This window comes from Enhydra lutris, unplaced genomic scaffold (assembly GCF_002288905.1).
Source record: "Enhydra lutris kenyoni isolate GAN:26980312 unplaced genomic scaffold, ASM228890v2 scaffoldscaffold2, whole genome shotgun sequence".
Taxonomy (NCBI): Eukaryota; Metazoa; Chordata; class Mammalia; order Carnivora; family Mustelidae; genus Enhydra; species Enhydra lutris.
In genome coordinates this window covers 37,625,860-37,649,572 of record NW_019154086.1, presented here as the reverse complement: position 1 = coordinate 37,649,572, position 23,713 = coordinate 37,625,860, and the positions used below count along the sequence as shown (strand labels likewise).

General features: G+C 40.7%; 2 protein-coding genes across 2 annotated transcripts in view; one reads left to right on the top strand and one right to left on the bottom strand.

Annotated features, from left to right (window-relative positions):
- LOC111146123 (mediator complex subunit 12 like) overlaps window positions 1-23,713 on the top strand; it is a 314,971-nt gene that overhangs the window by 191,604 nt on the left and 99,654 nt on the right. The gene's annotated exons all lie outside the window — the stretch shown is intronic.
- Window positions 2,581-23,648, bottom strand: LOC111148936 (G protein-coupled receptor 87). The gene is made up of 3 exons (XM_022505757.1): window positions 23,323-23,648; window positions 7,993-8,124; window positions 2,581-3,836 (listed from the first exon to the last, which is right to left on the bottom strand). The coding sequence occupies exons 2-3, from the start codon at window positions 8,024-8,026 to the stop codon at window positions 2,794-2,796; spliced, it is 1,077 nt and encodes a 358-aa protein (XP_022361465.1). The 5' UTR covers window positions 8,027-8,124; window positions 23,323-23,648; the 3' UTR covers window positions 2,581-2,793.

The window sequence follows — 23,713 nt, the reverse complement described above, 5'->3', positions numbered from 1 at the left end:
TTTTAAAAGATTTAATTATGAGCAAGAGAGAGAAAATGAGAGGAGAGGGCACATGCAGTTGAGGGAGGGGCAGAGAGAGAGAGAACCCCAAAACTCCCCATTGAGCATGGAACCCAACATAGGGCTCAGTCTTACCACCCATGAGATCATGACCTGAGCTGAAATTTCGAGTCAGACACTCAACCAACTGAGACACTATGCACCCCCAGATTATTGATTTTTAAAAATAGCCAAATAGATTCTTGTTTTTCTTCAATATTAATGTAGTATTTTGTATTAACTTCTGATACTAGTACAATATTTTGTTTTATTCCTAACGATGTTTATCTTACTAATGTAGGTGATTCATTCTTGGTTGTCCTGGAGAAGTAATTTTTGTGACTCCAGTGTGGGGATTTGTGTAAAATATAAACACTGTAATTTTGATGGTTTTTGTAACATGACTTTTTAAAAAATTGGGATAATGCCCTCTTCCAATATATTTCCCTAATCAAGTGTGTTAAGATGTCCCATTGATGTACTAATATCATTTAGAGAATAAAACTACCATCACATTATATGTCCCCACTAACTATACAGCAGTCTAATTTTAGAAATAGTAAATATTAAAATGGGATTGAAACTATTTTAAAGTCCTTTTAGAATTGAGGTATGAATTACAAGGTAAAATGAGGTCTGGGGTGGAGAAGTGTTTGTTTCCCAGAGTGCTAAGTGGAACCATTTGATGCTATTGAAGATTGTACGTTCTTAGTTTTTTGTTGGGTTCTGTGATAACCACACATTTAACAGCTTATAGCTGCACAGTGAAGTGGGTAGTATCAGTTTGAGATTTTTGACTGGGAGCTGTGACGTAGTAGAGAGAAATAGGGGATGGAGAGGATAAGACATATTATTCTGAGAATATTTTCTCAGCCACACCGTTGCTCCTTCTTTTTAATATAGTGTAGCTGTAACTCATTTTGGGCATTATGGGGAGAATGGAGGAAGGAATTGGCACTCCAAAGTGCCTGTTCACATTAGCTGATCTAAAACATAGTTAATCTTTTTTTTTCTTTTTAAAAACATAGTTAATCTTAACCCAGCTGGGGCACTCCATGGGGGGTTGGGAAAGCAAGTGACCAAATGAGGTGTGTATTAATTCATGTACCAGAGTGCCCCTGGAATTTATGGGATTGGAATCTTAATGAGGAGATGGAAATCCTGGTAGAGATCCTCAGATCATTCTTTTAACCACTTTGCTACCGTCCCTGCCAAACCTGACTCACCTACTAGGAACTTAGGAGGACCCAAATTCTGTTGTGTACTATATGATGGTAGTCATTGTTGGGCTAAGTTATTCTCATGCCCTTATATCTGTTCACTTTAACTTTTGAAATTGTGCGGATAGTTTACAAGGGTTTAATAAAGTATGGCACTGTGTTATGTATGTGTGTGCGTTGTCTCTGGTAACCACATTGTCCTCTTTTTGTTGGCCAATTGGCAAAGATGCCTTCAGTTCTTCTTTAATGCTTGCCCAGCTCCTCATACAATGTGAGGAACAAATCTGGCACCTAGTACTCAAGCATCTGATGACTTTGAGAAGAATGAAGGCTTAAGGATTTATCTTGAAGGAGAAGTAAATCTTCTGAGATTTAAAACATTACTCTTGTGCTTTTTTGACTTAATCTGTGGCACTCTTACCTTCAACTTAAGGTAATATTTTTCAGCTAATGAGAACACTATTAAAGGCAGATAATAGCTTAACGGAAAGACTATTTTGCTAATAGCCTCGCCTCGCCTCGCCTCGCCTCGCCTCGCCTCGCCTCGCCTCGCCTCGCCTCGCCTCCCCTCCCCTCCCCTCCCCTCCCCTTTTCTTTTCTTTTCTTTATATAAGCACCACGCCCAGTGTGGAGTCTAACATGGGACTTGAACTCACAATGCTGAGATCAAGACCTGAGCTGAGATCAGCAGTCAGATGCTTAACCAAATGAGCCACCCAGGCACCCCAGTTTTTCTAAAATAAAGACTATTAAGTGAGTTTTCTATAAGCCACATATATTTGATTATTAACCCAGCCTCCATGTTCTCTTCTCTACCCTTGCCTAATGAGGATTTAATAGCATAACAAGATAAAATGGCAAATGTAGTGTTTTATCCAAGATACATTTGTCCTTATAGTCACATTTTTTCTCTCTGAAATAGCGTGAATTTTTAAAATCAGTTAATTGAATTCAGTCTTTGAAACACATTGCTCAAAAAATACAGTTTTATCTTCTCCCTCCTACCTCTTACCCACACCACAAATCTTTTCTAATGGTCTTAGACATTGGTAAATACAGTGAAGGGATGATGGCTACAGGTTGTACATATTCACAGATGGAATGACAGAAGGCCTAGTAATGAATATGTACCTAGTAATATCAGAAATACAGGAGCCCAAATCTTAAACCTTATAGCTACACAATTATTTTCTCTCCACTTTCTCTTCTCTCTGATGTGGCTTCAAAGCAGCATTTCCTGGCAGATGGCTGCAGTGCACTGACATTGCCTTGCTATGCTCTGCCTCTGCGGTCTGCTCCTGGACACCCTAGTCATGAACCTGCCACTCGGCTATACACCACCTCTCGCTTAGCTTGCTTTTTGGGTACGCCTTTATGTTTCTCCTAGTTCCACATCATCCCCAACTTTCATACCATTTTTGTTCTCTTTTATCCATATTTTGATAGGCTGACGCGAGGATAATCAAAAACATTTATTTACATTCTGTACACTTTGACTTCAACAAATAAGGAGGCCTCATGGCCTTTGTAACTCCTACACGTCTGTATAATCATAATATATGCGGACTTCCGATCTTCTGACACTTTGCAGTGACCTGATGCTTTCGCTCCTCGTTCTGATATTTGATTTCTTGAATAGCCTTCTTGAAAATGACCTACACATGAAAAAGTAAATTATTGGATCCAGGCACACATTGCATGCAGACAAGAAAAGTGTCATTTCTTTGCAGTAATACAGAATTTTGTGTGCAGATTCATCTAAATGTCTGTCTAAGTGACTGAAAGTAAAAGGAATTCTACACAAGTGATAGGGTAGAAAGCAGGTAAAGAACACTGCCACAACCACCCGTATGCTCTGGTTATGTTTCCGCTTTCGGCTTGACTGGCTTACAAATTGCCTGCTGGATTTATGGATGTACCTGGATATGGCTATGTAACATCCGATCAGGATCACCAGCACAGCCACGAAGAGGCAGCTGTTGACGTAAATGACTGCTTCATGCCATTTGACTCCCAAGGGACTTTTGAGTTTCATGCAGTCGTGAATATTTTCCTTGGTTAGTTGGCCATTTGTTAGAATGATGTTAGGCAAGGACAGAACAGCCATAACCACCCAAACACAAATAGATAAAACCTTTGTGAAAGTTACGCTGTACATGCGAGAGTCCCCAAACGGCTTGACCACCTTCAGATAGCGATCGATGCTTATGAGCCCAAGAAATACGATGGATGTGTACATGTTCGCGTAAAACAAAACTGAAGTGTATCGGCAGAGGATAAACTTGAAGTACCAAGGTCCGAATCCTGCGTCATGCACTATTCGAAATGGAAATGTCAGCGTCATGATGAGGTCAGCAACCACTATGTTTTTGAGATAAAATATGAAGCTGGTTTTATTCCTAATGTGGAAGAAGATCCACACTGCTAGACCGTTCAGCAGGATGCTTGCCACAAATATAATGAGGTAAAGCACAGGCAAGACGATCGTGTCAAACTCGTTGTTAACAGTGGTGTTCTTTCCGGGTCCATCACTCATGTTACTTGGAGCGTGACTCCCTTGGCTGTGCAGCTCATTATCTGTAAGAGAAGTGGGGAGATGGGATGTCAGAGCTTCTCATGTGTGCTGTGCAGACTACTAGCCTCCCTTACAGGCCACTGCTGTTTTGGGCAAATTAAAAAATGTCTTAGCAATTTAAATAGTTACTGTAGTGCATTTTTACTGTTTTGAGTGGCCCCAGTGTTGGTGGCCTCTCTCTCCAGTCCTCTCATCCCCTTTCCCCAGACACATACACGCTGAGGTCCCTTGAGTGTAAAATGTGGTATTTCTGGTTCTTCATGCCAGTCTTTTGAAAATGAAGATTAATATTCCAGTGCCAATTATCCTGATTTTTTAATTTAGTGTTTGATATCATTACAAATAGAATCAAAAAAATCTGGGGGCAGAAAATTGGATTTTCCTGTAATGAAAATAAAAGGGCTAGCACTGGCTGTTCTGAGTTTTAAGCTGCTAAATCATCAGCGATTGAGAAAGTAAAACTACTGGATGATTTTGAAGTTTTTGCCCATGGCTTGCTTATAGAATGTAAGAGCCTTTAGTAGGGACCATTGCCAGGAATAGAAACAAAAGGAAATAGTTGTTAACATATAAGATTATTATCATGGAGAGCAATTTGTCAAAAACAGTTCTAGGCTCATACCTATTTTTGTTTACAAGCCTACATTATATCTATTGCACTTAGATAAAAATTTTAAACCTTTTACTTCTTTTTTTTTTTTTGAGTTTTTAGTTCATATTGTTAAAGGCCTATGCCATACCACTCTATCATATAATCAGGAACATGGTGTGTGGGCCTCTTATTTATGTGGCAACCCTGAAAATGGGTCTTGTGCATCTCCTGCTGAGGAGAGCAAAATCCACAGGCAGCTCTAGCTCAGGGCTGAGCCTGCCACCATTTTCTTGCTCATGGATGCTTCCCAAGAGCTGCTCTAAGTCAGTAACTGAACACAGGAAGGATGCTAAGACAAGACTTTTCCTGGGACAGAAGAGTTTCTTTTGACAAATGACTTTGACCAGAAGACTCCTCAGGCTGGTGAAAACTCCCTTCATATTGCACTGTAGTGTGAACCTTCCTACTTGACCTCCTTGCTCCTTTTTCCTGCACAGGGGCTGGACTTGCTTTTCTGTCTGCAATCCCTTGCAAGCATATCCCCCAATAAATCTTGTGGCCATCCAGTTATATTTTGTTATCAGTTTTTTTTTTTTCTTTTAAACCTGGACTAAGACAATTTTCAAATGAACTTTTTTGGATGTAAGTTTAGGAAGAAGGTCATTACTGAAGTTTTATTTGTCACTAATTAATCGTGTTTATGATAATGACAGTTATGTTTTGGAATGATATTATTTTAGAGGTAACAACACTAATTTTGTCCTCATTTCCTTACATAACAGGCAGTGTAGTATCTATTTTGGTTACCTTCTTTGAAGCAACGATACAGGGGAGATAGTTTGATGATTATAATCCAAAAACAGGTTCTTAAATTGCTGTCTAAAATTTAAGGGTAGGCTCTTCCCAAATAACCTTGTACTCTTTCTAATTCTTTTCCTTTTATTCGCCGCTACAAGTGTTTTTAAAAACTGGTTTTCCTGCCAGAAATATCCTTACACAGGCTAGTAATTTATATCTGGACTAGCCTGTTACGATGAGACCCATAGTATTATTGAGCTTTATAAGTTTAAAATGCCTGATTCAGCTGCCATCTACATTACTGTTGCCAGTTTCGAATATTGTCTTGAACAGTATCATTCAAGCCCATTTTAACTTAATGAAATGTTGGACTCTTGGCTGCTTCTGCACCGCAAGATCCCCATCAGCATCCATGTTATGAGAAGCTTTCCAGGATGTGCAGTTTTACCTGGGTTGAGAAAGTGCTTGAATTAATTTCCTAAATTAAACTATTAACAGACACTTTCTTCTAACCCAGGATAGAACCCTGTGGGAAATCGAGAGAGGACAAGTCAGTTTTAATCAGGATCAGTGGTCCAGCCAAGGGACACAGACTGGAAAGGGGCAGCCACATCATATCCTGATACGATGGCTGTGCTTAACGGCAATTAACGAATGGTTTTCAAAGCCATTGTAAGTACGAATAGAAGGTTCACTACTGTAGCATGCTCACCATGGACTATTTTAAGTCCAGTGTTGCCTCACGGCAGTGCATAGCCGCTGTGGGGTGGAAAGATCCATACTTCCCAGGGTTGGTTAAGGCTGGTATGTCTGCTCAGTATGTCATTCTGTTTTAAAGTTTTAATTGTATGAAGAAGCACTCTTATTCAATGATGATTTATTGATCATTTATGATTATTATTATAGATGGAGTCTTAAATCAGAATGTCAAAAATAGTACTTAACAAATACTCTGTCTCCTAACTTGTAAATATTAAGCACAAGTGGCCTTGTTCCACTGCGGTTACTGTGGCTTTGTGAGTCTGGTGTTCAGCTTGTTGATTATGTCACCTCCTAGTATTTGCTTCCTTAGTTTATGTATAGGATTAACATTTTGGAATACAGGACTTTCTAATTCAGTAGCATAAGCCTGGGCTTGGTTGTTTCTTCATTCACAAATTCCACATTTATAATGCAGCTTAAGCAAATTAGTGGTTAAGCTTGTTATGGGCTATTTTATGAAATAATATGGTAGAAGAGAGGGAAATATTGGTTTGTTGTCTGTGACTTGCTCTGGAAGGCTCCAAACTTCATATAGAGAATTTTCTCTAATTGATTTTTTAAAGAATCAAGTCTGTGTTATTTTCTTCTTTGCCAGCCACTCCTATTATTTCTTCTCTTCTGTGTCATTGCCCCCAGTTTTTCCAAAGCTAGTTGGTGTGCTTAGAAGCCTTTCTGTGCACAGTATTCTGCTCAGGAACAATGGCCATTAAAAGTATGTGGCTCTCTTCACCCAGGCCGATTTTATCATGTTGTTCTTCACTGTCAATAAAAAAACTTGGCATAGTTAGGGAAGGTTTTTAATGACAGGTAGCTTGGTGATCCAATTAAGAAAAATTAGAAGGTGTTTTTACAGTGTAAAGGCTATTTTCTCACACACTCCTTGTTTACTAGGACATTATTATTACCTGGATTATTTAGCTCAGAGCTTGATAAAGAGTGACAATTGAGGGTGCAGATTTCTCTCCTGCTCTTCCTCCACTAGCACCTTTTAAATTATATCAACAAAGGCAATGACATAGAACTCTAGTTCTACAGTAAATTAACATTTGATGGCAGCACATGTGTGAGAGAAGTACAGGTGTTGAGGCGGTGGGATGTGGCTGTCTGTGCTGGTGTGTTGGAGAAATGTATGGGGTTTGTAGCCACACATAGTTAACTCCATGTGACTACCCTTATTGGGCAGGGCAGATAAAGGGCCTTCGTGTCATTGCAGAAAGTCCTATTTGACTGTGCTGGTTTAGTCACTTCATAACTTTGTAAAAGAGAATAAACTGTAGCCATTTTGCCAGATCTCCCAAGAGTTAAATTCTCTGCAAACATTATTTCCAGCACAGTCTCTAGTACTTAGTAGATGTTCACTTTGTAACGTAAGTCATTAACTACAATTTGTCTCAATTGCAGTCACAGTAGGAATGATAGAGTGGTGAAGAATCTTGGTCCTTTTGCTTTTGGTGTAGCTACATTATTGCTCATTGGGGTGTGTCCCTCTTTGGCACAAAATGTGAAAGTATCAACAATATGTCACTGCTCTACCTGCCTGGTAGGAATGAAACACATGGGTTGTGCAAATTACAGGGTGTCACTACCATGGCACAGCTGCCCTTGTGTGGTCATGGTTGAAATAATTCCCCAGGAGAGGAGGAAGATGTGGTCTTTGGCCTCCTGGGAAACCTCAGTGAACCTTAGTTTTTACATTATTATACCTGGGAAGTAGTAGGTACTTTAGTTTGGGTATAAAAATCTCCCGCAAATGTTAATCTTCTTTCTTGTCCCTTTTTGAGACGTCTGTAGATGGAACAAAGCTTAGAATTAAGTAATAGCAAGTTAAATTTCTCTCGGTGATGCTGTCCCACCCTGTTTTATATTTAATGAAAGGCCAGGCTAAATGCTGATGTATTTTGCTAATTGGTTCGGTGGCCAATAAAACCCCAAATTTTCATACAGTATAAATATCAGTTATTGATCAAGGAAGATTTTTTTGTGCGCTTTTTCCCCCTATGGCTTACCTGGTAGTTTTGCAAGTGTCAGGTTGAGCCCCATTCTTTAGCTGTGATGGACTGGAAGCGAAAATACGTGTCAGGAAACACTTGAGGACGACTGAGGGCAGGGTTCGGCATAGATTATTATTGGCTTGAGTCCTGGGCAAAAAAAAGCCGGTGGGGGGTGGATTAGGAAGGAATATGAACACAGTAATTTAATCACTCTCCCTTCCTTCCTTTCCTCCCTTCCTCCCTTTCTCCCTTCTTCCCTTCTTCTCTCCCTCCCTTCCTTCCTTCTTCCCTCCCTCCCTTCCTTACTCCCTCCTTTCCTTCCTTCCTCCCTCCCTTCCTCCCTTCCTTCCTTCCTCCCTTCCTCCCTTCCTCCCTCCCTCTCTTCCTTCCTAAGCTTTATTTATTTCAGAGAGCTGGGCAGGGAGAGGGGTGGAGGGAGAGGAAGAGAGAGAATCTAAGACAGACTCCCCTCTGAGCCCAGTGTGGGATGTGACCATGACCTGAGTTGAAATCAAGAGTCAGATACCCAACCAACTGAGCCACCCAGACACCCCTATCTTTTCTTTAAAAATACATGTATGTGCTTTCACAGTTCAGAAAAGGCATGCTCTTTGGATACAAACAGCTGTGCCACAGGAGAGTTGCATCCTTCTGTGTCCTTTTCTAGCCTGACATGGAGGAAGGACCATTTCTGTGTATGCTGTCTGTCTGAATGCCAGTGTATAGCTGTGGGAAAGTTATTAATGTCTCTGTGACTCTGTGTCCTCTTCTCTGAAATGAGAATCATAATCATCATATTTCAGGATTGTAATAAAGATTATGTGAAATAGTCCAAAGACGGTTATCAGAACCTAGGTCTAGGAATGTGCTTGGGACGTGTTAACTTATATCATCCCATCCCTGCTTCTACTGAATTCTATTTTCCCCCTAACCTGAGCATATAATAAATGCATCTGTGATCAACTTATATGCAATTGGAAATTGTTTAAAAAATGTTTTTTTTTTTTTTTTTTTTAATCTAGCACTGATAATAAGAGTGTTTTATAAGCTCACATGCTTTTAGTATCCTATTCTTATAATCTCTGGGGTTCTAGTTCTGGGTTTGCACTAACCAGCTGTGTGATCTCTGTCAAGTCACCTGACCTTTCTGGAATTGCCCTGAAGCACCTAGAAAATCCCAGTCAGGACTCTAATTTAGGTGAGCCGGCTTCTGTGTTTTCCTCAAGCATAGATTTCCCTTAAGAATTTAATATTGTTTGAATGTTTGTCTTGTTAAGTCCCTGTATTTCTCTGTGATAACTGTGTTCCATTCAATCTCAAAGTATGATTAGGAGTGAATAATTTAATTGGGTTTGAGTGATGGGCATGTGCGTTTGGCTAAATTCCTGACCTTTTCCATGCTTCAGATTCCACACACTTATTTAAAGATTAACTGAGATCATATGTGCCTGTAACATTGAATGCTTTAGAACATTTCCCCTACTTCTCCTTCAAACAGCCCTGTCTATTATATGTTTTCTGGCTTCTCTGAAGTGTTGATAAAAGAAGAAATCTTGAGAACTGTGTTGGTAAGTATGTGCTAAAGTCAGACAGTTTTATGGAATGAATGATTTGCTGTACGGGAAGTCACACTACTGCTCATGAAACCCTGTGAGACAGTAATGTCTCTTTCCTGATGTTGCTCATATACTATAGAGCTGCAAAGAGACCCAAGTAACCTCCTCTCCTTCAAGTACAACACAGATTTCTGGCTGGAGTAAGCAGTTACATTGGCTGAGTCAACAGGGAAAGAGCACTTTGCAGGCAGAAGTATATTGAAGAATTTGGCAGCAAATGGAGAGGCACTTGTTGCTTTCTTTCTTTTTTTTTAATTTTTAAAAATTTTTTTATATCTTTTTCTGTTACTTTGCCCTTCTTTTCTGTTCCTAATATCACATGACTTTTAGGTGCTAGATTAGTAGTAGATGGAAAATAATGGCTCACAAATTTTTAGTGATTCCCCTCCCTGCCCAAATCCTGTCTTTGATAATTTAGGTACCATGTCCAGTTGCTACAATGTGTAGTACGTAGTGGGTGGTAAAAAGGTATTTTTTTTTATTTCAAAGAGCATAGACGATAAGGGCTCTTAAGAATCTTTCCTTTTTGAGTGCAAATGTTGCAGGATTTTTTAAACCAAGACAAGAAGGTGAGACTCTGCTTTGTTTTTACTTATCAAAGTTTACCAGAAAGGATGATTGAAGCACTTAGTTTGTTTTCTTTCTTTCTTTTCTTTTCTTTTCTTTTCTTTCTTTCTTTCTTTCGCTTAGTTTTCTAATCTTCATAATAATGATCCTTGGATTCAGTAAACTTTTTTTTTTCCCTCGAATCAAGCTTCTCATGGAAACATTTCCTGAAGTTTACCTGACAAACACATCTTGATTTTTACATTTCTCTCTTCCCAAGTTACATGTTTTTCCCCCCCGCCTCCTCTTGGCTTCACGTACACCTTACTAAATAATAAGAATTCTAATATAGTTTACCCAGCTGGAAGAGGAGCAGTGTCTAGAAGTGGGTGAACCACAAGCAGCAGCAAGAGACCACAGAAAGCCCTTAAGGAGGACCCAGAAAAGAGATGTATCCTGATGAGGGGAAGTGGGAGTCGGGGAGGTTCTAATGGCTGTGGTGATGCTGGTAATTGTGGCAAGTTTGCTGAAGGTCCAATGGGAAAGAAACATGTGGAAAGGCTGAATGTGGCCAAAGAAGGTGCAGTAATCTGTGGATGATGATGGTATCGAGTGATGGAGAGATAGGAAACTGGAGCCTGATGTTGCTGAATAGGGTGAGGAGGGGGTATTGGCCTCCCAGGTGTTTGGGGTGTTAGGGCCAAAATGAGAGGAGAATTGCATAAAGGGTTCAGTAGAATTCAGTTTTGGATTTTTTGATTTGAGGATGCTCACGTATTCATGTGATATCTGCTAGGTGATTGAAGGTACAGGTCTGGAGCTAAGAGGAGTGCTTCTGGCTGGTGATACACATTTAAGGTCAACAGAAGATCCATTGTAGAATGGTGGGAATGGAATGAGATTACCCAGGAGGAACCTATCCAGTAGAGTAAGAATGGGACAGGGCTGATGTTGATACTTTTAAAGAGCATTCTTAGGGAAGGGGAAGTGCCTGAAGGAGGGCCAGAGAGCTGGGCAGTTATTAGAGGAAAGTAATGTCCTGTGAATCAAGAAGAAAGTTCAAGAAATGAGAAGCTAGGATTCGTTTTATCCTTCAGGGAAATCAAGTAATACAGGAGAGCAAAGTGCCATTGGATAGGATTCAGTTAACAAAGAGGTCACTGTTCATCTTTGCCAGGGCTGCACGTGTTGTACTGTGCGTGTGTGTTGGTTTGGGGGGTGGCGTAGGGCAGAGGCAGAGGCCTGTTGACAGACGGTTGAGTAATGTTTGTGAGGTAAGGAAGTGAGGGAACAATTTCAAAGAAAGTGTGCCTGTGATGAGAAGGAGAGAAAAGGATGGGAAGTAGAGTGACAGGCATACAACCAATGGAAGATTCTGTTAAGCTTCCCACTGAATGCCTGGCATTTAAAATATTTCCTTGCCCTTGCCCTTATTCCTAGCCAAGTATGGCAGCATTTTGCTGGAGTGCTAGCTTTCAGGCCCAGCCCTCTTAGCTTCCAGCTTTCTGACCCTCCATTTCCTCATGTAGAGCATGAGTATGATGTTATGTCCCTCGTATGCAAGGTTAAAGTGAGGATGTTTATGAGGCAGCTGGCAGAGCTGCACAGGGTAGGGGCTGTCTTGTTCGTTCCTGTTGTGTGTCATAGGGACACAATGGGATGCATTTGGGGACTGGTAGGTTGGCCACAAGGGGAGCCGAATTCTCGCCACCTTGTTCACGCTGGTACTGTCATGTGGTTTGTGGTCTTAGCCACCCTGTTAGGAGCCCTTTGACGGATCTTTCAGCTCTCAGAGCTTGCCCTTCCTTGCAGTTGTCTCCCAGCCTCCTCTGATGGCTGTGTGTTCTCCAGCTGTAGGGCTCCCTGTGTGGTTGACTCCAGGGCAGCCGTGTGCCCCGTTCATGTCCCAGCTCCTGCAGGGTGTCCCAGTGAGGATGGCTACAGCGGCAGTAATGGCTTGGTTCCAGGACCTCGTTCATGGGTGGGAATCCTGTTGGGCCACCTACTGATCTCCACTCTGAGAGCTGATGAAAGCACTCAGGAATGTGATCTCTGTGGTAGGCCCAAGCCTCACAGCCATTCCTGAGGTTAGATGGTATCGAGGCTTAGAGACCTGTTTTGTTTTGTTTTGTTTTTCTTTTCTTTCCCTTTCTTCTTTTTTTTTCTGCCACCCATTGATACCCTCCTTTGACTATTTTGTTAGCTGTTGTTGGCTGTACACTGGCTTTTTAAATGCAGGTAGTGGGAAAGGACCAAGGCCTTCCAAGTGTCTCCTTTATCTTAGACCTTGGACTAGGTGCTAATGTTTCCTATAGTCTTCAGAGCGGTTCTGTGACCCAGGTGCTTTATTCCCTTTTCTCCCCCAGGTGGGAAGATCCAAGGTTCAGACACGTAATTAACTTGCCCTGACTCACATGGCAGGAAATGGGTAGAGTCAGCATTCAGCTCAGATCTGATTGAAACTGAAGCTGCAGTTCTATTAGACTGCGGGGGATAAAAGTGAGGAATGATTTTATGGAGCTTACTTTTGGAGGGTAGGAGATGGGGTGGGGGAGGGGGAGGTTTGTTTTACCCTGTCCAGCTGGTGAAGGGACTGCCAGTCCTCTAAACTGGAGATCTCGTTTTGTTTAACCTGAACAATGTTGAAAACATCAGGAAAATTCACATTAGAACCCAGATTTGGATCATCTCCTGAAAAATGAGATCTGCAAACAGTGAGCAGGAGCATTCTAGCGGTATTTGCTGCCTCTTCCCGATGGGAAGTGCACTCCGGTTTACCTGTTCGCAGCACTCTCTGTTGACATACCTGGGCCTCCTCACTTGGGGAGTAGTACCTGTCTGATCGTGCAGATACCTGATTTTGTAACCTTTGGTCCATTTATCATTTAATCTTATGTGGCTATATTTGAACTATATGGATCATCAAATGTTCTGTTTAAATTATAAATATATTTTTCTTCTTTTTCCTCTGTTCTCCCTAATGAGTCTTGAATTTTCTTGCTTTAGGGACTGTAGCTTAGCATTCTCTCCAAATGATTTTCCTTTTACCTCTTAGCAACCCAGAAAAATAGTGGTGGGAGAACTTACTTAGCTCACACCTGAGAATTATTGTCACAGTTGATCTTTTCACTGTGCTGAGTCCTGGGCTGGGGTCTTTAAGCAAAAACCTTACTACTTATTCTTAAACTGCTTTTGTTGGTGGGAGAATGAGATTCTTGGTCCCAAGGAAGGACAGGTTATAAGTGGTAGAATAGAGACTCGAGCTCGGTGTGCTGGGTGTCCATCCAGCCCTCTGCTGTCCCCCTTTAAGGGTAACGGGAGCATCAGGGGAAGAGTCTGCATCCAGGAGGGCTGAACTGCTACCTTGGGCACATAGCCGCCTTCTTCAGATTTGCTATGTTCGACCTTAGCATGCTTGGCGAGCCCCTTGCGCCTAGCTGGGAGGAACCTGCCGCAGCAGGAAGAGCCAGCAGCTATCCCTACTGGGACCCAACCAGTCCTTCGTTCTCTCTGTCTGCGCAGGTCTCCTTATTGCCCTTCCGACCAAGATCTGAAAGGGGAATGCCAGTAAGTGCCCGCTCCCTGGTCGCAGCTATTTATCGTTTTGTGGAGTGATTATTTGGTGGCGTCGTCTGTCTCCTATTTGTCTTCCACCTTCCAGTTTGTTCTTCAAAGGCTCATATCCAAAACTGTGAGAATTTCAGATCTTACAGAAAAGAAAACTTTCCTACTACATTTTCTAGCTAAGTCAGTAGCTCATAATGGGAATAGTGCTGCAGTGTCCTGAAGTATCAGTGGTAAAGATGTAATACTCATAAAAAACATCTAATATGACGTTTCTGATGAAAGGTACAGCTTCTCTTGCCTTTGCAATTGCCTCTAACCCAAGAAGCTTTCCCAATTTAAATCTGAGGAAGAGACGGGGAGGGAGTGAGGGTTTTCCAACACTGTTAACAGCTTTGCTGGAGGCCTTGGGAAAGAAACAAGTTATCTCACTGGATACAATTTACTTGTTTTTATAATAAAATGAGGTCACTGTCATCATTGGGCACTTCATTAATGCCTGCTTGGAGTCCTATCCCAAAGGTGTTGGAATGCAAAGTACACAGTTGTTCATTCAGGTTGTTCAGGTCCTACTCTAAAGTTCTCTTTCCAGAGTTGCACTTGACATCTATAGCTTAAAATTATGTGTATTTTGGTTCACATTGAGATTTAGCATATTTTTGACCTCTGACCACTTGTTTTACAAGTATTTATTTGGGAGTGATGTAAAATGGGTAGTAAACTCCATGAAGGCAAGGCTTGAGTCTAATTCTTCTTCATACCCTTATCCCCAAACCTGGTTATTCCCTTTTTACAGGAGGGGAATATTATTAGGAAGATTCTACAACCTACCCAACATCACCCACAGTGAGAGGCAAAGCCAGGAAATGAGCTTCCACTGTTGTGACCCCAGAGCATCTCTGCTCTGACATTTGGCTCTATTATTGGAAGCTCAGAAGTAGCCTGGCCAGTGTCTCCGACCTGGGCAGGTATTGAGTTTTTGACTCAGTATTTAAGTCTGTGATCCTGGACAAAACATTTTACCTCTCAGAGCTTGAACTTACACATCTCTGAAATGAGGAAAGCAGTGAATGCCTGGCCTAGCTCCCAAAGGTACTTTGAGACGTCATGTGATAATCTATATAAAGTCAATTTTATATTGTAAGCACTACAATAATATAAGGGTGTAATGCAGGGCAAACAGGTTTTTTTCTGCTCAGTAACACAATTTTTATTAGTCATATGGTTAAATTTTACAGTTTACGGAGTTGAAGTGTATATTTTTGCTTTGTGTTTTGGCAAAGTTGGATTCTGCATTATTGATATAGAAGAGGCTGGTTAGAGGGGTTACAGGCTGTAGTTTCAATAACCAGAGTAGTGGTTTTAGATGAGTATGTGGAGCCAAATATATTTCAAGTAACTTCTGGTTCCTTAAAAAAGAAAAATTCTCGGAATTTACGATCCCAGATAAAGAGTTTAGTTTGGTTACCATCCTGAAGAAAGGAAGAATGTTTTCCACAAGCTTAATGAGATGCTGTTCCTTGTTTCAGAAAAGTCATTCCATGGCTTAAGCATTAAACTTAAGAGTTAACGTTATTCTTCCTGGTGATGGTGGTGGAGGTGATCTTCATCTTTCCAATAAGGTCATCATTATGGTTTTCTAGCTATGGATAAGGGTATGTATTCTCAAGAGAGTACCTATCAGTAGAATGGGTGTCAGGTTAGCTACCCTAATTCTTCAGATCACAGTTTATTTATTTATTTATTTTTATTTTTTTTTAGATTTTATTTTTATTTATTTGACAGAGAGAGAGAGATCACAAGGAGGCAGAGAGGCAGGCAGAGAGAGAGAGGAGGAAGCAGGCTCCCTGCTGAGCAGAGATCCCGATGTGGGGCTCGATCCCAGGACCCCAGATCACAGTTTAATCAAACAAATTAAATTAATAGAAAAGACTGATTCCTAAGAGACAAGTCCTCCTTCAGTTTCTTCCCTTACCTTTATTAGCAATTTAAAAACTCCTTAATGAGGTCTTCAGTACTAGTGGATATTTTACATCTTTATCATCATCAAATCCTCATTGTTTCTTATTTTGTCCTCTTATAAAAAGAAGAAATAAATTGCCCACTCCCCATATATATGTAATAAAAGGATCTGGCATCACATATAATTAATTTCACATATGTGTGTTTGCAAACACACACACATATGCACACATAGAACATTTTCTTTAAAGCAATTCCTACTGTCAACCTCACTGGCATTAATTACCTTATTTTTAGAACAGTGATTCTCAAACTAGTGGGAATATTTGAATCAAAATAATTCCGGTTTGATGTATAAAGATAAGTTGCTCAACTAGGAGAAATAAGTAATCTGTCTGTTTGTATTATTATAATATTTGTCACCTATGTTTTCTCTTTCCTCTGCCTGTCATATTTCCTTTCATTATAACCTTCACGAGCTTTCTGTCTCTCAAGCCACTCTCTAGGTACCCTGCTGACCTGATCTTGTCTACCGGCCCACTTGGCTGCTCCCACACTCCTGCACCAGACCTTCCCTGTCTGTCTCTCCCTTGTCCACTGGGCAGGCTTTTGAGCCTCACTGATCTGCCACCTCTTCTCAAAGACTTCCATGTTTCCCTCTGTACTGTGTCAGCACTCCTCAGTCCCTAGGTTTTCTAGCTGTTTATGGTTTTTAGCCTGGCTATTCAGGTCTCTAGCTACTTTGCATTTTTCTTGTTTGCCTGAATGCCTGGACATCTCTGAATCCTTCTATCTCCAGAGTCCAGCATAGTACTTGACAACACAGTGTGAGGCTCAGGAGACATTCGCTTTAATGTTAGGCTCTCATGGAACGTGGCCTCCCGTTACCTAATCTGATCTTAGTGGATTTCTGCCATTTTTATCTTTATGTGTATCTTCTTTTACCATCTGAAGGAAAAGAGTACAATCCAGTGAGGGCTGAGAGAATAGGAACTGGCAGCTGATCTCATGAAAGCCACGGCCAGAGACCAGGAGGAAGGCTGGTCAAACATTCCTCTGATGTTTCTGAACAGCTCACTAAGGAAAAAGACTAGAGTGGAGAGTTAAAATTCAAATATAGCCCTATAGGTCATGTCAGTGAGAAAAAGCGAGCCAGGTCTAAGGCGAAATCATCAACAGTATCAGTAGGCTGATAAAACACAGCTAACAGCTGGAGTGTCGGGGAGGTAATCAGCAGGGCTGGGGACTGCATGATCTGTGGGGTGCTGCCCCACTCTTAGGCTCTGGATTGTTGTTATACAAGTGTGCGGGTCAGTTGCTACCAGACTATCTGATTTATAAGAAAAACAGATTTTTATATAAAATTACATGAATTTTAAATTATGGATTAATTTTGTTAACCCACTGAGCAGACCACAAAAAATTTGTCTGTGGGTTACAGTTTGTGACATCTAACTTCATTCATGGTGGGTCTATGTCAGGCCTCTCCTTGGAGTTTCTGTTCATGCCTTAGGGGGACCCAGAACCTTGTTATGGGATTCCTGCTCCAAACCTCTTCCTCATTTTTACCAATTTTCCCTTAGTATTTTCCTTTTTAACTGAAATTGATGAGTTTGTAAGATAAGCTGTGGGATGGTTTATAGGATTTCAGAATTGAATTGCAGTGTATTTAATTTGGGATGAATGCTCTTTCAAAGAACTCCAAAGTTTCTTCTTCCTTATTGCTGATGTATTAGGTTGAACCACATGGACACATTATTTTTATAGGTAAAAATGGCAATTTTCATATAGTTCAACCTAATATGCCTACCACTTGAGAAATTTCAGTTCTTAGAATATATTACTGAAGCATAAAATTCGAATGTTTCAGGGAAAGGGGAATATTGGTGTTGAATACATACAATGGAAATGTCTCTTCAACAGTGGTCATAATACGCTGCTACCTGCATATAGTAGTTACGTTTTTGATGGCATCCCACTGGTCTTTTATTCATTCATTTTGCTGCATATGGTGTGAGTACTACATAGGCACTTCCAACACAATGCAAGACTTTATCTTGTTTGAATTTTGGCTGTGTAGACCTTTAAAATGTTTGGTTGAAACAACTAAAAAATAATTGTGGCTCTGATAAGTTAAGTCTTGTATGTTTCTCTGGGCCCTGAGTAGCCACATGGGACCTAGTCATGATGTGAAGGACTGTCTTTGTAAGGGCATCCAGTAAACAATTAATTTTGTAGTTGTTCCAATTTTTCTTTTAGCCAGTCTATCCAAATTGGTTTGAGAAGGCCACTGATAATTTCTTTTCAGTTTCCTTTATAACCTTTGTGTCTGGTAGGTAGAAGGAGGAAGAGGCTTGATCAGGGAAGTCGTCCATCCCTAATGGAGTGTGGCAGGCCCTGTGGTGCCTGCAATATCGAGGCAGCTCATGTCCATGTGTTCCTTTCTTGCACCTCTTCTGCCAGCTCCCTGCCTGATGCCACGCTGCTGAGTGCTGACAGCCCAAGTGGTCTCTGTTACCACTTTTCTTTAACTAGATCAGAAGCATCTTTAGTGCAGAGACCTTCCATGATTTTATTTCAGCTGCCCTCTCTTATACTGGCTTCTGCAGAGTTTGACCCTACTCTCTGTCCTCTGGAGAGTTGCTCTGGTGGCTGAAGGCCAGCATCTCTGACCTGAGAGTATGTTCAGGCTATTGGCTAATGCTCCTCTGCTAACAGAGAAGAAGTCTGTGTTTGTGTTTATATCTTGTAAGGCACAACAACAATATTAGTAAGAGTGAGGGTTTGGCAAATGCCGGCCAATACTATTTTGCAGGTAGGATGGTTCTGAATTATTTAGATACATTTTAATTTAGTAAAAGACATGGATTCAAGTTGGAGATCTTTCATTTACTCGGGCGGGTTACCTATGCCTGAGTTTTCTCTAATGTAAAACATTCATCGTTGGATTGATTTGATGATTGAATGGGGTATTGATCCTTATAGATTGTTTTACTGGTGCTTGGCTTATAGTGAACTATTTCAATGCTTCCTTGGTATTGTAAGAGTAGTACCCTCCTCTCCCCATCCCCCCAACCACCATTTTTCAAATAAACTGAATCTTAGAGAGGTTCTTTAAGCAGACAGCTGAGTGCGAGAGCCTAGATTAACACACCTAGTGAGAGACAAGAGTCTGGATTTGAACACAAGTCAGTCTGAGCGTTGTGTTCTTAACTGCCCCTTTGTTGCTGCTTCTACACAAATTGGGGGTTCATGTGCTGATTATAATGTGATGCCTCCTTTGGAAAAACTAGGAAGTAAAGTAGCTCCATAGTGGGGGGCTATCATGTACCCAAGACGGTCATTTAGTTCCTATAGTCAAGTAGTACAGGAAGTAAATCACAAGTCTATATAATTTTGCTTACAAACTATGCATCAAAAAGAGGTCACTAATAGCCAACAGTGCATTGACTCCGAACTTGCACAGTATGGCTGGCTGACTGATGATAGACATGATTCAGGGGCGCAGCTCGGCTGCTTCCTTGGGTAACTTTTCAAGTCCAATTTGCTCAGCTGTAAAATGGAGGTAATGGCAGTATATACCTTATAGATGAGTGAAGCTTTTTCTTCCTTTAAAATACGGATTAAAATACACAGTGCTCTTGGGCATATATTAAGCTATCAATGTGTGTTATGAATTTTTTTTTTTAAGATTTCATTTATTTATTTGAGAGAGTGAGAGAGAGATGAGAGGGGAGAAGGTCAGAGGGAGAAGCAGACTCCCCGAAGAGCTGGGAGCCCGATGCGGGACTCGTTCCGGAGACTCCAGGATCGCGACCCCAGCCGAAGGCAGTGGCGTAACCAACTGAGCCACCCAGGTGCCCTGTGGTTGTTGTTTTAGTATTAAAGCTAGAAGGGCAGTGTGTGTCATGAGTTTTATCCAATACATTAGAGAAAGTCGTTTAAGGAATTACCTTCTCTTTCCAAAATGATAGCAATTGCTTTCAGAAATTGCATTATTAGTAAGAGTCACCGATTCAAATGACTTAATGTGATATCTTATAACAAGTGAAACAGTGCTCTTCTTCGAATGCATTTTAGTGTAAATTTTTTCATCTTTGGTTAATAAGAATGTTAATAAATGATGAAATATGCTACTTAGGTACAAGATGGAGGACAAACTCTATTTTGCCCATTTTTGCCACGTAAGGAGGAAGAGTATTTACAAATTGTCACCAGAGGGGCGCCTGGATGGCTCAGTTGGTTAAGCATCTGCCTTGGACTCAGGTCATGATCCTGGAGTCCCCGGATGGAGTCCCACATCAGGCTTATTTCTCAGCAGGGAGTCTGCTTCTCCCTCTGACCTCTCCCCTCTAATGCTCTCTCTCTCTCTCTCTCAAATAAATAGATAAAATCTTTAAAAAAGAATCTTTAAAAAAACAAAAACAAAACAAAACAAAAAATTGTCACCAGGTTGGGGCGCCTGGGTGGTTCAATTGGTTAAGTATCTGACTCTTGGTCTCAGCTCAGGTCTTGATTTCAGGGTCACGAGTTTGGGCCCTCTTTTGAACTACATGCCCAATGTGAAGCCTACTTAAAGAGAAAAAAAAAAAATTGTCACCACGTCAGGAAGGAGTTTGGCTTTGACCTTTGGTCTGAAGCAGAATGTTTTGAGTCTTGTTTCTTTTTCACCCTGATGTTTTCCAGGTGGTTCACCTCAGCTACATACATTTTTTAAAAAATGTTTTTATTTTCTTCAGTTGGAAACTAATTTTTTTTTTAAATTTTTATTTAAATTCTAGTTAACACATAGTGCAATATTGGTTTCAGGAGTAGAATTCAGCGATTCATCACTTAACATACAACCCCCAGTGCTCATCATAACAAGTGCGCTCCTTTATGCCCATCCCCCATCTAGCCCCTCCCCCCACCCACCTCCCTCCATCAACCCTCAGTTGGTTCTGTTGTTAAAACTTTACTGTTGGGGCACCTGGGTGGCTCAGTGGGTTAAGCCTCTGCCTTCGGCTCAGGTCATGGTTTCAGGGTCCTGGGATCGAGCCCTGCATCGGGCTCTCTGCTCAGCAGGGAGCCTGCTTCCCTTCCTCTCTCTCTCTGCCTGCCTCTCTGCCTACTTGTGATCTCTGTCTGTCAAATAAGTAAAATCTTTAAGAAAAAAAACTTTATTGTTATGGTGTGTTTTCCCTTTCCTCCCTCAATCTCAACCCCTCCCCCCATCTCATCTCCTTTTTAATCACAAGATCATGGTTGCCTCTGCTCTCCCCTCTCTTTTGATGGTCACAACTACAAGAACTGCAGGTGACCCTGGTGTTTGTATTGGTGCACATCTTTCTACCTGAGGAAGTGGGAACAAACTGTATTCATCTCCTTCTTGGAGAGGAAGAATCTGGAACCTAAAGAGGTTGGGATTTGATTAGCATTATGTAGTTGGCTGGGACAGAATTGGAAAGGATCAGTTCTCCTTATCACGTTTGGCTCCACCCAGTTTCCCCTCCAAGTATTCCTTTGTTTGAGCCAAGTCTTGGTTCTTGGTAACCAAATCTAGTACCTCAACATACTTACCTATAACTTAATCTACCCTAAACAGAATGGAATGGAGAACCATTAAAATTGTAGTTGTGTCTCTGTTTAGGAACACGTAATAGAAGAAAAATAATTCTGATATTCAACAATTAGTATTTAAATTATTTTTATTATTACATTTAATTTAATATTTATTAATTTATTAATTATATAATAATTATATATAATCATATAATAATAATTTAATTAATAATAAATTTATTATTAAATTTAAATTTAAATTATTTTTCTGTAATAACACAGAAAGAAAACCAATTGGTGTATATGTGTGTTTGTATATATATTATATATATATATATATATATATATATATATATATATATATATATATATATATTATGTGGCACTGTGGGACTGGAGAGGTGCAAGGGCCCTCTAATGACAATCTGATCTGATCCCCACATTTTACTGTGACGGATGTCAGTGAGCTCTTGGAGAAGAGGCTTGCCCAGCTCACTCTGATAACTTTTGGCACAGTCTTCAAACCCTTCACATTTTGCGGTGGGTCCTGGATTTTCTGCCCTAAATCAAACTACTGTCCCTTGCCTGTGCACAGAGCATCTGTCCCAGAGACTGTAGACTACTTCCAGGTGATTTTACCTAGATTTTGCCTCACTCTGTCTTGCCCTCACTAGGACAGGCTTTGAGGGGGTTTTAGTTTAGTTTAGTTTAGTTTTCCTGTTTAGAGGCATACAAAAAGCAAATGATTATTCTTGTCTCCTCTATGTTAAATTTCTGTGGCATTTTCTGAGTACAAGGGCAAAGCATGAAATATTTTTTGTTTTTGAAGGAAGCGAAACCCTGAGATATCAAGGAAGGAAGAAGAGCAGGCACGCACAGAAAAGAGAGGGCATGTACACTGGTAACCTAAAGAAAAACATCAATTCTCATTTGGTCTCCCTTCACCCACCCTCTTCCCTGAGTGCAGTAATCCCTCTCAGCCCACTGTCTCTGGCTAGGAAATTTCCCCTTAGCTTCTTCATGAAAGTTATGATTTTCTGCTAATTACTCCCCTCTCCTCCACCCCGACCTACATCCTTAAATATGGTATTCAGGAATCCAGCTATCCCTCCAGCCACTCTGCCTTCACCCATGTATACCAAAAACACTCTTCAAGTAGGTGTTGGAAATGATAGTCTTAGCAAAGGGTATTGCTGAAGGACTAAGAGAAGCTCCTTGATTCCTAATTTCAAGAAGGAAAGATTTTTGTTAACTTCAGAATGGCAGAGATAATAATGATATACAATATGATCAGTGCCTGGCCCTCCCTGCCCCATACAGTTTTAGTAATACAGAGTTCCTTAGTAGGTAAATGTTAACCTAGTGAATCAAAAGTCACCCTACTTGCAGCTCACCTATCTTTTCATGTCTTTGTTATAAATTCAGCAAGTTCAAATCTCCATGCTTGTTTTTTGTTTTTCTCAGTGAAGCAAAAGCTACCTTACAGTTTGAATGTGAGGCTGAACTAAGGTGTTGGAGCCCTTTGTCGGTAACCGGGCGGTTTTCTCAGTGCCTTTCCGGACATGTTTTAACATGATTTCTGAAGGAATTGGAATGAGGATCACCCTGTTCGTTGTGGCACGATGAAAAGATTGAGATGTTTTTATCAAAATGAAGCAATTTGGACAGAAAATTATCTTTTTTCTTTTGGTTTCTCCTTCTTAAAAAAAATGTGAATGAAACATTATGAAACAAATGTACATTTTGGGTCTTGAGAAACAATTACAAGACACTATGAATTTTACTCATTGAATATAGTAAATGTGATAAAAAAATTTTAACTTAAACTTAAGTGATTTCCAAGTCATCATTTCCATGTTTGGAGGCACAATACACAATTTACATTTTCCACCCGCCCCAGTTGGAAACAGTGAAGCTTCATGAAGAACATATGGCCCCTGTTTGGGAATGTGTTGCCTCCCAGAGAGGGAAGACTTAAATTATCTTATGCAGTTAGTATTCTCATTTCTACGTTTTCTTCAGACCTCAGGTTTAAGCAGAAGGATAATTACAGTCTAGTGATGTGTCCTATCAGCCACAGCTTTTAAGAAAATTTGAAAAAAAATTTTTTATTTACCTTTCATTGCGGTGTCTGGGTGTCCATTCACCTGATACGGTGTCTTCAAGTTGAAACAGGCTCCTCAACTCTAATTAAGAATAAGCCTTGAAACTATGGTTGACAGAGAAGTGGGTTTTCTCGCACAGCATGAGAAATAAGCATTTTTCTCCCCAGTCGGAGAAAGTGGCTTCTCCCCTGGGCCCCTTGAGGGTGTCCTTTGAGATTGTCCTGCTCCGAACAGCTTGAGCAACTTGCTCTCTTGCTAATGTAAATGACTCACATCTGAGAGTAGGTGAGATTTGTAGACCTGGGAAGAGCATTTCCTGAACTTGCAGGAATCTGACGGTGATTCACCTGAAGGGAACACAGAGGGCTGGAGCTCAGAATGCCAGAGGACTGTTTAAGGAGG